The sequence below is a fragment of the Zingiber officinale genome, chromosome 5A (genome assembly GCF_018446385.1).
Source record: "Zingiber officinale cultivar Zhangliang chromosome 5A, Zo_v1.1, whole genome shotgun sequence".
NCBI lineage: Eukaryota > Viridiplantae > Streptophyta > Magnoliopsida > Zingiberales > Zingiberaceae > Zingiber > Zingiber officinale.
Genome location: NC_055994.1, coordinates 91,858,019 through 91,872,088, shown reverse-complemented (window position 1 = coordinate 91,872,088; position 14,070 = coordinate 91,858,019). Strand labels below are relative to the sequence as shown.

General features: G+C 29.0%; 1 protein-coding gene across 1 annotated transcript; it reads left to right on the top strand.

Moving 5' to 3' along the window:
- The first annotated feature begins 6,550 nt into the window (after positions 1 to 6,550).
- Positions 6,551 to 9,357, top strand: LOC121980967. The gene is made up of 6 exons (XM_042533259.1): positions 6,551 to 6,921; positions 7,066 to 7,220; positions 7,668 to 7,778; positions 7,851 to 7,989; positions 8,532 to 8,806; positions 8,887 to 9,357. Exons 1-6 carry the CDS (start codon positions 6,664 to 6,666, stop codon positions 9,131 to 9,133), a joined length of 1,185 nt encoding a protein of 394 aa, XP_042389193.1. The 5' UTR covers positions 6,551 to 6,663; the 3' UTR covers positions 9,134 to 9,357.
- The last annotated feature ends 4,713 nt before the right edge of the window (positions 9,358 to 14,070 follow it).

Genomic DNA, 14,070 nt, shown 5'->3' with positions numbered 1-14,070 from the left:
TATTAATCTTGCCTATTTAATTGTAAAAAAAAACAATTCCCCGAGCACTAGTTGTGACAATTTTGTTTTACCTTTTATAATAATAATAATAGTTATTATTATTATAAAAAATTCACCTTTCTTTTTCGATTTGACATATGAAAATTATGTAATTAAGGGGGTTCAGGTGCATTGGTAGGCTTATTAAGCAATGTGAAAAGAATAAATAATGGAGACATCTCACCAACTTAACTAAAATTTGATATTAGTATGAATTAATTGTATATTATTTAATTGCAAAATTATATTTATAAGTTTTGTAAATTACTTCTAATTTATGTGACTTTAAAATATAATTTTAAAATATGTTATTATTGTAATGTACTTACAAGTTATTGTTCCTAAGTTAAAAAAAAAAATGAATTTCAACTCATATAAAATCTAGTATAGAATTTGATATTCATTCCTAAATGCAAAAATGTATAGTATTTAAGGACATCTTTAGTGGTTAAACCCCTTAATAAGTTTTTTTTATAGTTCCCAATATGCCACATTATAAGTATAAAAGCCTCTTAGGACTTCTCCAATGATTAAGGGCATCTCCAATACAAAGTTTATGAGAGGTTTTCAAAATCCAAAAAGTTGAATAAAAGTCTTAAACCATTGTAGAGGTGACGTTTGAGGTTTGTAGTTTAAGAGCAGTAGTGAAAACATAAATCTAGTTTTTTGTCTCGAATTTGATGTAATATGCATGAAGTCATGCAACTTATGCTATAAACGAGATCATAAAAAAAATTCATTGAGAGCTTTAATTATTAGAGATATTTCAATAAGCTTTCATATTATTGATGTGATATATTGGGATCTTGAAAAAAGTTCATTTAGAGCTCTAACCATTGGAGATGCCCTAAACCTCTCAATATTTTTTTTTTGTAATTTTCAATATGCCACATCACAAGTTTAAAAACCTACTATTCTCTTCAAAATTAAAAATCTCCATACGATTTTTTTTGTGTCTCCTATATTATAAATCACATATCTTTATTATTTTTTCATTTAATATCTCTATATAATTTTCATTTGATATTTTAATTAATTATGATGTATAATTTAATTTATTTATAATTTATAATTTATAATTTATAATTTATAATTAATAAATTAATAAATTAATAAATTAATAAATTAATAAATTAATAAATTAATAAATCAATAAATTAATAAATTAATAAATTAATAAATTTATGATTTTTAATTTAATTAAATTTATAATTTTTATTTAATATTTAATTTACTTATAAATTTAATTTAATTATAGTTATTTGTATATTTTTTAAACTTATCTCAAATATATTTATTTTTAAAAGAAAAAAGTACCATTTTAATTATTACTAACTATTTATGAAATAAAATATTATAATTAAATATTTTATCAAATAATTTACTTTTTAATTGTTTGGAAAAAGTGACATTAATTACTGACTCCACCTTCAAAAGAAAAAATAGATTTAAAAATTCAAACCGCTCTGGAATTAAAAATCTCAAACATGATCTCCTATACAAATCATAAAAGTTTTTTTGTTAAGATTTTTTAATTTTATAAACCTTTGACAAAGCTTGTATTAGATGCTCTAAGATTGGTTCATTGGGTTAATTTTCTTTATTTCGTGACTAATCTCATTAATAATGCTCCACGTGGTTCATAATGCATGCCTGTTTATTATTTATTGGAAAGTGAACGATTAAACCGGTGTTTATTGGAATGCTATTGAAATTAATTTGTAAAATCAAAGAGTTAATTCCTGAAAAGTGTCAATTACATCAATTCAGCATTCTATTTGCATTTATTAATATTTAATATTACGATAAACCTCCATGGCTAGAATAACCAGTTAAAAAATATATAAAGTATTTTATTTAATGGGTCATGCTAAATGATCAAAATCTGATCCGTCAGAATATATGTATGCATGTATAGGGCTGTAAACAAGTCGAGCCGAGTCGAGCTTTGGAGTGTTCAAGCTTGTTTGATAAGATAACCGAGCCGAGCCGAGCCGAGCCGAGCTTAAAATGAACCAAGCTTTTGAAATGAGTGTTCAAACTTGGCTTGGTATATTTTTTATGAGCTTGAGCTTGTTTGAAGCTTGCCTTGAGCTTGGTTCGTTTAGATGTTATCAAGCTCTCAATCCAAGCTTGGCTTGAGCTTGGTTCGAGTTTGGCTTGAACTTGGTTCGTTTAGATGTTATCAAGCTCTCAATTCAAGCTTGTTTGATTGTTTGAAACTTTTACTTGTTTGATTGGTTATTAAAATTGATAATTTAAATTTATTTATTTTATTTTATTTTATTGTTTATTTAGCATATTGAAAAGAGTTTTATTAATAAATATGGTTTGTGAACATTGTTTTACGAACATTGTTCATGAATATTGTTCACGAACATTGTTCATGAACGTTGTTCACGAACGTTAACGAGCTGAACATATATGTGTTCAACCTTGTTTGTTTAGCTTAATGAGTTGTTCAAGCTTGTTTGTTTAATTAATCTTATGTATATTGAACGAACATAAATAAGCTCTTACCAAGCCAAATACTAAACTTATTCACGAACGCTTGGTTCATTTACAGGCCTATGCATGTACAAGAGTATTTTAGTAATATCATATTTATATATTAATTATATACATATACATATATTCATTATAATTGAAAGATAGAGATTTCTAACTGGTCAAATTTTAGTCAACAAGATATACTGTTATTTAATATATGCTATCTTAATTAATGTAGGTCAGCTGAAGAATAAATTTAAAGTGTTTCATTGTAGCGGGCAAGATTTCGACTATTTAGATTTATCTTTTATATATATATATATATATATATATATATATTTTTCTAAGTTTTTTCCTATATTTATCGGTTCTTCCAACTGATATGTGATTGTACTGTTACACCGTCTAGTTATAATATTTATCTAGGAATTTATATTGGTTTTTTGTTTGTCCTCTCACGGTCCGTGAGGGGCCTATAAATGATTTAGTTTGAGTTTTTATCAAACTCATTTTGATGAATAAGTTAAGAATAAATAAGTTTTAGGTTTTTCAATGGATAACTTAGGTCTTTTGTTAAGTTATCTATACTTCCTCTTCACTCCAAGCCTTTGGTTGTCTTTTCTATTTGTGTTTTTACTTGGAGGAATTTATTTTCTAGTAGTGTAAGTCTATGGTGTAATGTTGAATTAAAACTTAATCTCTTTATCCAATAACTTCTAGTTTATTATACTCGTTATCTTGATTTTTGGAATATTGTTTAGAAAATTTAAATGTTTCTTTTTAGTATGAATATTTAAAGTTGAGTTCGTTCATTTATATTTTATATCTTCAAGGGTTTTATGTATATCTTTTTAATCGTTTTTAGAACTTATGGTTTAGAATTTAGAATTTGGTTGGGTTTAGAATTTGAGTTATAAAATTAGAGCCAAAGAAATTAAAAAAAAATTACATATGCTCATAAAGTGAGTATATATACATATAAGTCAAAGCTGACACCTTCAATGGGGTTATGAGGTCGGTGTATAAGTTAGTAGTTATCTATGATTTATCTCTTCTGTATTGATCCTGGGGTAAATTGATGAAAACGTTAAGAGCAAACGTATTCATCTTTTATCCTCACGAGGCCGGTGCATAGGGCTCACCTCTAATGAAGTCCATTTTTTTTTAAAAAAATTTTAAAGTAAATTTTAATAAAAAAAACGTGTTCAGTGAAAAAAAATTTAAATTAAAAAAGCGCGGCTTACTTTTTTTTAATATATATAATATGTTTTAAAATAAATGCTAACAAAAACCACCTCCGTGTTAAAAAAAAAAATTTAATTTAAAAGATCTAAATATAAATTTTAAAATATTAAGATTTTAAAAGTGTCTAATTAAAATTAAAAATATACACGAGCAAACCTTTTCTTCCTCTTCACCCATATTTTCTTATTTCAATTTCCTTAAATTTTAAAATTCTTAAATATATATTAATTAGTTTATATGTTCTGTTAATAAAATTATTTTACAATATCGATTTTAATATTTTTATATAAATATAAATAATTTATTATTATTATTATTATTATTATTATTATTTTACATTAGATCTTTCAAAATCTAGAGCAGGTCATGATAGAAGTGATATTTTGAGCGTCCAACGTACGAGACTAAGTGCACATGAAGTGCTCATATTTGTTCCCAGCGCCTCACATGTGCTGTGGGCTCTCAATTGCGCATGCTGGGAGTTTAGATACCCTACTTATTTTGTAGTGCTGACTTTTGTGAGCACCATATGTAATTTTTTTTAAAAAAATTCTTTAACTTAAATATTATAACCTAAATCTTAATAAAATAAATAAATAAATAAATAAATAAATAAATATATATATATATATATATATATATATATATATATATATATATTAATTCTTTCTTCTCTCTCCTTTGATTGTATGCAACAATGACTGTAGTGTTAGTTTTTAAAAATCAACATTAAAGTGGTGTAACTACTATAATGTTATAGCAGTTTCTGTGTAATAACTGTTACAATGACTGTGATGCTGGATTTTAAAAATCAGTATCAAGGTGGTATAGTTGTTATAACGTTATAATAGTTACTGTGTAGTAGTTGATATAACATTGTAGCAACTACAACACAATAACTGTTATACGTTATAATAATTATCATGTTATAGCAGCTACTACGATATAGTAGTTATTACAAAATAACTGCTATATATTATAACAGTTACTAATTGTTATATATTGCAATAGCTACTAATTATTACATGTTGTAGTAGTTACTAACTGCTATATGTTTGGAGTAGCTACTCCATTATATTAGTTATACTATTTTAGTATTAATTTTTAAAAATTAATATCCCAGTGGTTGCTGTATATCATTAAAGAAGAGAGTACAGGCCGACCCTAAAGGAGGGCGGCACTGGGCGATGGCTCTGGGCCCATAATTTGAGAGGGTCCAATTTTTTTTTTTTTTAGTATTATGTATTATAGTTATAGGCATGTAATTTGGGTCTTGAATAATTGGGCCCAAATTCATATTTCAGAATCTTTTGATATTGTCTTTTAATTTTATCTTTTTAGGTATGTAATTGGGGCCTTGAGTAGTTAGGGCCCAAATTTATTTTGGGCCTTTTTTTTCCGCCCCCCGAGCCTCCTCTGTAAAAGGACCGACGAGAGTATAGAAAATTTTAAAAGAAATGTATTTGTACATCCACGAAGGACGATCAGGTGACGCTTCTCACGTAGGAGGACGCCTTACAGTAAAAAAAAAAAAGGCTAAATAACTTTAAATTCCCTTATGTTTTCCTTCCAAAAGTAATTTGCCCTCCTATATTTAAAAAATGACACTTAGCCCCCCTATGTTTTAAAGAAAAAAGACAAAAAAAAAAATAAATGACCAAAATAACCCTTACTTTGCTATTTAAATGTTAATTTATATATGACTAAATAACTTTAAGCCCCTTTTATTTTTCATCAAAAAGTAGTTCTCCCTGTATTTAAAAAATGACATTTAGCTCCATATGTTTTAAAAATAAAAGGGAAAAATAGTAAATGATCAAAATAACTCTTTTACTATTCTAAATGTTAAAATTATTCTAACTGAAACGTCCTTATTCAAGATAACCTTAGATTTTTAGACAAAAAGAAAAGTAAAAATAAAAAATCTCACATAATCATTGAAAGCTTAATCTTAACCAAACCTGATTGAAATTTTGTGAGAGTTTTTTAGGAACAAGTGAAATTTTTGACCTATATATAAATCAGGTTTGATTAAAATTAAGCTTTCAATGATTATGTGAGATTTTTTATTTTTTACTTTTCTTTTTGTCTAAAAATCTAAGGTTACCTTAAATAAGGATGTTTCAGTTAGAATAATTTTAACATTTAGAATAGTAAAGGAGTTATTTTGATTATTTATTATTTTTTTTCTTTTTTTTTTTAAAACATAGGGGACTAAGTGTCATTTTTTCAATATAGGAGGGGAACTGTTTTTGGATGAAAAATAAAAGAGGTTTAAAGTTGTTTAGTCATAATTTTAACATTTAAATAAAAGTAAAAGTTATTTTAGTCATTTATTATTATTTTTTCTTTTTTCTTTAAAATGTAGGGGGTTAAGTGCCATTTTTAAAATATAAAAAGGTAAATTACTTTTGGATGAAAAACACATAGGGTTGAAAGTTATTTAGCCTAAAAATATATTACTAGGACGAAGAAATAAGCTTGTTTAAAATGTTATAATTTATATGTGGACGACGAGGTTGCAAGGACGAAGAAATAAGCTTGTTTAAAATGTTATAATTTATATATTTATATGATCTAAGCCGCCGGCACTTGTTTCTCAGCTATTTCTTTCAAGATAGATTACAGGATTCCCACTGCTAGATATAGATAAGCGGCCGAAGCCAGACTGGCGTCAGGCATTGTAAGTCTGTAAGTGGAGAAGTAAGCGTGAACCCTGTCCTCCCGATACTCCGTTGACTGAAAATGTGAACATCCAGACGTGAACAAGGAAAAGAGGCGTTGACCTCGAACTCTGCTCCCGCTAACACTCCTTCCTCTTCTTCTCCTCCTCCTCCGCCTCGAAGGTTCGAAGCCTACAGAGGAGAGACAGCAGCAGCGACGCTGCCCATGGCCAGCACCAATGTATCCAGCTCCGGCCTCTTTCGACGGATTCCGGCCTCCGAAAGGACCGCTCCCTCGCCAGCCATGGCGCTCCGCGCGGACATCGACCCTCCGCCGCGGCCGCAGCGGGCGATTCAGACCGTCGCCTTCGTCGTCATCGTCTTCCTGGCTTGCCTCCAGTTCCTCCCCGCCACCCACTTCCGCGACCCGGCCGACCCTCTCCGCAACTGGATCCCCTTGGACCCCAATCGCTCCCAACCGATCGTGAGCTAAAGAAAAACCCTATTTTTTTTCCCGTCTTCCCATTTCATTAGCTTCACCTCTGAAATTCGACCCATGAATATCAACTTCTTCTTGTTTGGAATTTTTCGGAGAGTTCAATTTATAGAAAAATGTGAATTCTAACAGTCAATTAGACCAATGGTTGATGAGAAGGAAGATCACAGTGCCGGTGTTGCAGAGCAAGACAAGGAAGCTAGCAGATTGCAGTTATTCTCTTGGGCGGATTGCCTCGATCTCCGAGTCCTCACTGTGCTTGCAAACTCCACTCTTTCTAGCTCAAGGTTCTCCCATCTTTCTTGATCTTTTTTCATGGATTAAGCAATCAATTGGATCGCTGTAATTCAATTATGAATGTGATATCTCTGGAAGATCAGGATTGAGTAAAAGTTAGGATAATGCATGCTATAAGTTAGGTTGTATTGCTATTGTGATAAAATAGGTAAAGCAATTATTGTGATTTATTTCGTAGAGTAATGTTCATTAAATAGGATGTTGCTCTGATGGAGCCGATGAATTATCGCACTTGATGAATTGCAATTGCATTGATAATAATGTATGCTAGTTTATGTCTCGACCTAGTTAGCTTCTTTTATGATCCCTTTTGACATTGAGATTTCTTTAGAGATGTTACCATGTCATTACACCGATAAGTTATGTTGGCATCATCTTCTTGGTTTTTTAAAATTTCACTTGACTTGTCACTGTTTTATTTTATTTTTCTTTTTTAGATATCCAGACAACATCTTTTTCCATTTCTTTGTGCCTGAAAATGAAGACGAGAAGTTATCATACTATAAGCTGAAAGTTCTTTTGCCTTATTCCAACCTCGAAATCACTGGGTAAGAGTATATTCAGTCACATGAATTTTCAAGGAACTCTTTACAGTCCTCATTGTGCCTAATTTTTCGCAGGGTGAAAAAAATAAAGGAGAAATTGAAATCTCACACATCAAAGGTTGAACTCCTTCAGCCTATGTTTCCAGAAATACTACCTCTTGTCATCCCAAGCACAAACAAATTTCTCTATGTTTCACCTAATATTATTATTAAGGTACTTTCTTTGCTTGTCACACTATTTATGGGGGATGTCATGGACTTGGAAATCCTAATTACTTGCAGTAGTTTGATTTATAAATAGACATGTTGAATTTGAAAAAGTGGTAAAGATGTTTTGTTAGACTGATAATTTTATGGTTTTCTTTTACCATCCATAGTCCCTCTCTAGAAACTAGAATGTAGACAGGTTGAGCTATGGGATATTCAGTGATAAAGTGGTATGCTAAATTGAAGAGGAAGATAATGAGAGAAAGTGTTCTTGAAGTTAGTGACTATTTAGACTAATTAATAAATCTATGGTAGCACTGCATGAACTTTGAATCTTTGGACCTATATGTTTGTCTGTCTTTTTTAAATAGTTATGCTTGAAAATTTTCCTTTTTAGGGCCTCTGAAGGGCACTATTGTTTGAGCACAAGATATCATAAAATTTCAGTTGGCAAAATTACAAAGCTCTCTTAATCTTAATTCTTCCATTCCTATACTTGGAGGAATACTTGAAGTATTCAAAATCAAATCCGAATGCTCTATTTCACAGGGAAAGGTTGAAGAACTGTTTGGTATGGACCTGGGGGCCTATGCAATTGCCGCTGCTGAAGATTGTAGCAAAAGGTTGGGTGACATTGTGGACATGCATGACTTAAAGACAATCCAAAGAACTGCAGAGAAAAGTTGGGTTTATGAAAAACCTTACGACAAAGATGCTTGTTTACCAGACTTCAATTTTCTTTTACTTGATCCGAGAAGGCTCGAGAAAAATCTAATTGATGCCATTTCATGGTGGAGCAATGTTCTCGATGTCAAAACGCAAAGGTTTTACCAATTTACACCTAGCATTTCCATGCATACCTTGATTGAACAATGTTTTATATTTGCATGGATTTTTGGCGCAGGGCAAACCCCATTCATCCTGCAGTTGTACTGTCGATATATGGAAAATATCTCAAACTTCCTGCTTCCTGGAAGCTCAATTATTCATCGTCAACCGAGACAGAGACTGAGAACAATATTCTTCCTTTCGATGGTCCAATGAAGGTCTGTTCTGAAAACATTGTTCAGCAACAAAGATCAAACCATGGCAATCTTTGGAATGAATATATCACTCCAAACTTTGATGCTGTGTTGAGCCATAGTAACTGAAAACAGTTCACACCTTGGGACATAGTTCAACTGCATGCACTTCAGGAAAAAAAGACTGCAATTTATTTTGTTGGGTTGTTTTCAGATATATGTAACTTGCAAACTTTGTAACAAATTAACACTACCAAATTCTAATGTTCTATAGCAAACTTGTATTTTTTTTTTCCAATCCTAAATCAACAGTATTCTTTCTTAAGTTTTGAAAAATTTGAAGTTGGTGCCAATTTTTCGGTGTGGATCCATCCATAATTCTCATCATAATTGCATACGTTTACGGTCCAATGAAAGCTCTCCACCAACTGTTGAGTATGTGGCAAGTCCAGACTTTGCTTGATAGAATTTGAAGAAGTTTTGTTATATGAGAATGTGTACATTTAACATGAGCATGCTAATTAATTTATAATATATTCCATAAATAAGGCATGTATGGTAGTCCTCCTAACAAGTAAATTAAGTTTGAGATTCTAGAAATTAGAAATTAAAAAAATAATTAGTTTGCATGTGCAGAATGGAGACCCACTGTTTTCTCTTTTTATATTAAGAGATAGATTAATGGTTTGAAATATCAGCATAATTACTTACCTAATCATTCTGCGTAAGCTAAGTAGAGTCCAATTTTGAAGGGTTTAAGTTTATATGACAAGATAATCATATTAAATTAAGTCAGAGCTTAAATGGAAATGATTCAAGTTTATTTGATAAAGTAATTGAGTTAAGTTGAGTTTAAAATAAATTAAGTCATTGAAATGATAATTCAAACTGATTTATTTTTTATGAGTTTGAGCTTGATTCGAACTTAACTTAAACTTAGTTTGAGTTTGATTTGTTTAAATATTATCAAACTCTCAATTCAAGTTTATTTAATTGTTTTAAATTTTTTACTTGTTTGATTGATTATTGAGTTTTATTTTAAGAGTTTATTTATTTATTTAGTATGCTGGTAAGAGTTTTATTAATGAATATAGTTCGGAAAATTAATCATGAATGTTACTTAAAAATATTAATGAGTTGAATACATATATGTTCAAATTATTTATTTAGTTTAACGAGTTACTCAAACTTATATTATGTATATTGAATAAATATAAACTAGTTCTTACTAAGTTAAATATCAAATTTATTCATGAAGGTTCGATTCATTTATAATCCTATGCATAATGGATGACATAAGACTACAAGTTGAGTGATTAGTTTAATTAACCTTTATAATTAATTGTCTTAGTTATTAATTCTTTCTTGCTCCGTTAGCGTTGGATTTGCTGTTTTTTACCGAATCATATAGGTAAAATTTTGAAATTATCAAATCGCGTAGGGTAGTTTCAAAATTATCAAATCATGTATCTATTTTCCGTTTTACTTCTATCAATCGACTAATTTTTTTATCAGTCGAATTGATTTTGCTCTATGCTAAAATACTGAAATTTTAAGTAAATCAGTCGACTGATTTTCTTAGTCGATTGATTTTTTTTTTTTTTTTTTTATCAAAGTTGATTTTAGGTAAAATCGGTTGATGGATCAAACAACCTCAGATTGATATGAAAATAGTTTCTATGTGTTCAGCTACCTCTCCTGATTATATCTAATGTCTCGAACATCAATTTGACTTAATATATTGAGAGTAGTGATTTTTTGAACATGGATATATTTAAAAATTTAATTCATGTTCAAAAAATCATTTCTCTCAATATATTAGATCAAATTAGTATTTGAGGGCATAAATATAATCAAAAGAGATAGAAAAATACATACGAATTAGTTTCATGTCAGTCTGAAGTCATTTGGTCAAACAACTGATTTTGCCCAAAATCGGTTGATGGACCAAATAACTTCGGATTGATATAAAATTAGTTCCTATGTGTTTGTCCACCTCTCCTGATTATATCCATATCCTCAAATGTTAATTTAACTCAATATACTGAGAGGAATGATATTTTGAATACGAATATGTTTTAAAAATTTAATTCATATTCAAAAAATTATTGCTCTCAATATATTGGGTCAAATGGGTATTTGAGGGCATGAATATAATCAGGAGAGGTAGACGAACACATAAAAATTAGTTTAAGGTAAATTCGAGGTCATTTGGTATATCAGTTGATTTAGCCAAAAATCGGCTGATGGACCAAATGACCTCGGATTGACATGAAATTAATTCCTATATGTTCGTCTACCTTTCCTGATTATATTCATGTCCTCAAAAGTCAATTTAATCCAAAATATTGAGAGCAATAATTTTTTGAACATAAATTTATTTGAAAAATTTAATTCATGTTCAAAAAAGTATTACTCTTATTGAGTCAAGAGAATTAGCTGAACATATAGGATATAGTTTTACATCAATTCGAAGTCGTTTGGTCCATTAGTTAGTTTTGGGCAAAATTGGCTGATAGATCAAATGACCTCAGATTAGCATGAAACTAATTTTTATGTGTTCATCTACCTCTCCTGATTATATTTAATCCCTCAAATACTAATTTGATCTAATATATTGAGAATAATAATTTTTTAAATATGAATTAAATTTTTCAAATACATTCATGTTAAAAAAATCATTTCTCTCAATATATTGAGTCAAATTAACATTTGAGGGCATGGATATAATCAAGAGTGGTGGCCAAACACATAAGAATTATTTTCATATCAATCTGAGGTCGTTTAATCTATTAATCAATTTTACCTAAAATCAACTTGATAAAAAAAAAATTACTTTAAATTTTAAGGTTTTGACATAGAATAAAATCGATTTGATTGATAAAAAATTCATTCGACTAATAGGAGTAAAACATGAAATGGGTATGTAATTTGATAATTTTAAAACTATCATATGTAATTTGATAATTTTAAAAACTTACCAATGGTTTGGTGGTAAAAAGTAGTTCAATTTGCTATAAGATGGCAATTTCATCTAACACGATGGAGAATCCGATATCCGATCTGAATGGAAGGACTATCAATACCCGATACCCAACCTGAATACCTGATTAAGTAATATATATACATATATTAAAGATTTTTTTTCAAAATCAACTTACTATTTTTCTTGATATTAGGAGGAGACTATATAGATATTTAATCTATTTTTTTAATTATATATATTTTTAATAGGATGTTAATTTTAATATATTTTTATTGAATGATAGTAGTTGGATAGAAAGAAGAAAAATTATAACTATAAATATCTGATCCTTTAATAGGCATAAATATATCCATCGAATATTCAATATTTGATGGATATAAGGGTAGAGGATATAAAATCCGACTAAAATATGACCTGTTCCTATCCTTATAAGTGCTAAATAAAAAATATTTTATTATAGTTTAATTTTTATATTTCCTTCTCAGAGGAAAGAGTCGAAAGGTGAATTAGAAATTTTATTGTGTAAGGTGTGCAAAGTGTTTTATTGTACTTTATATTACTTTACTCGTACACATAGGATTATATTAAATTTTATTTATCTATTTATATATTATTTGTCTCTAACCTCATTAACTCATTCAACAATACAGAGACACTTGTAAACCTAACAATTAGTTTATTGAAATCGAAACGAATGTAATTATTCCCTCAATTAAGTACTAATGTAAATACTTATATTTCTTTAATTTTGTCCCCAGGTCATAATATCGTGATAAGATATTCAAATTATCATCCAGACATATATGATTTGAACGCTAATTACGATGTATTTGTAAAATTTTTTCCTCTAAATGGGGAGCATAATTAAAAGATGTTAGGTTTCTGGACTAGTCACCACATGCATTTCTTGATTTATCCTGGTGATCGATAGAAAATTTCCGTGAAATCGAACTGATCATTCCAGAAATAATCAATGATACTAACTGGAATTATTAATTTTTAATATTTCTTTAATTTCTTGTTTTTATTATTATTATTTTTCTTTATTTTTTTTTTACATTTTTTTTTTATATTTTGATTGTTATTCTTTTGGTCCTCTTGATTAAAGTGCAATTAATTAGCTTTCATGCGTCCTGATATTATAAACAATTTTGAGAAATGAAAAATATGAAAATAGGAATAGAAAATAGTGGGAGAAAGTTGGTTTTGTTTGTGAAGATCGACAAAGAAGAGAATCAAATTTTGACACGAACTTTTCACACCTTTTTTTTTTTTAATAATTGATCTTCATTAAAAAAGGGAGAAAAAAATATTATAAAAAACTTGAGCATGTAAAATAAAATAAAAAAAGAAGAGAAAACAATCAGCTTCCAAAACATTCCTCGCTTAAAAAATGAAGGAAAAAGTTCATTAGGTACTTTGCAAACAAATAACAGAGAGTCAAAAACAAATCAAATCACTATCAGAATGAGAAGAAGGAGAAGAATCCAAAACTATATATAAATTATCCATATGCACAATAATTGTAAGTAAAATAAAGAACATGCATGAAGGAATTAAAAATAAGTGATTAATTAATGAAATTGACATAGAATATATATAAATTAATTGCGTGAAGAAAAATTGGGTAGCAAATTATGGAGGAGACTCCATTTTTCTTCTCCATGCACCTACCAACTGAAGGGATGGCCACGTGAATATCGAAACCGAAGGGGGAATTTTTTAAAGAAGGTTCAAATGCATACATCAGTCATATTCATTAATTCCTTTATTAAATACACAAGAAAAGAATATTTATTTTTTATTATTTTTGTGAATTCTTATGGCTACTGGAAGATGTGGGGCAATTATCAAGGTCATTTCAGTGTTTCCTACCCGGAACTGAAAGTTAAGTTATACTTATTAAGTAAAAAATTTTAAAATGGAAAATTTATTAAGGTGCTCATGGGTGTGTGCAGCATTAGGGAGCACAAGGGATGTGATATGTTATATACACACACAAGAATACCATTGTGCAACGTAAGTTGTGTAAGATATTATTCTTGTATATCAAGAATAATATTATGCACAACTTATTCTG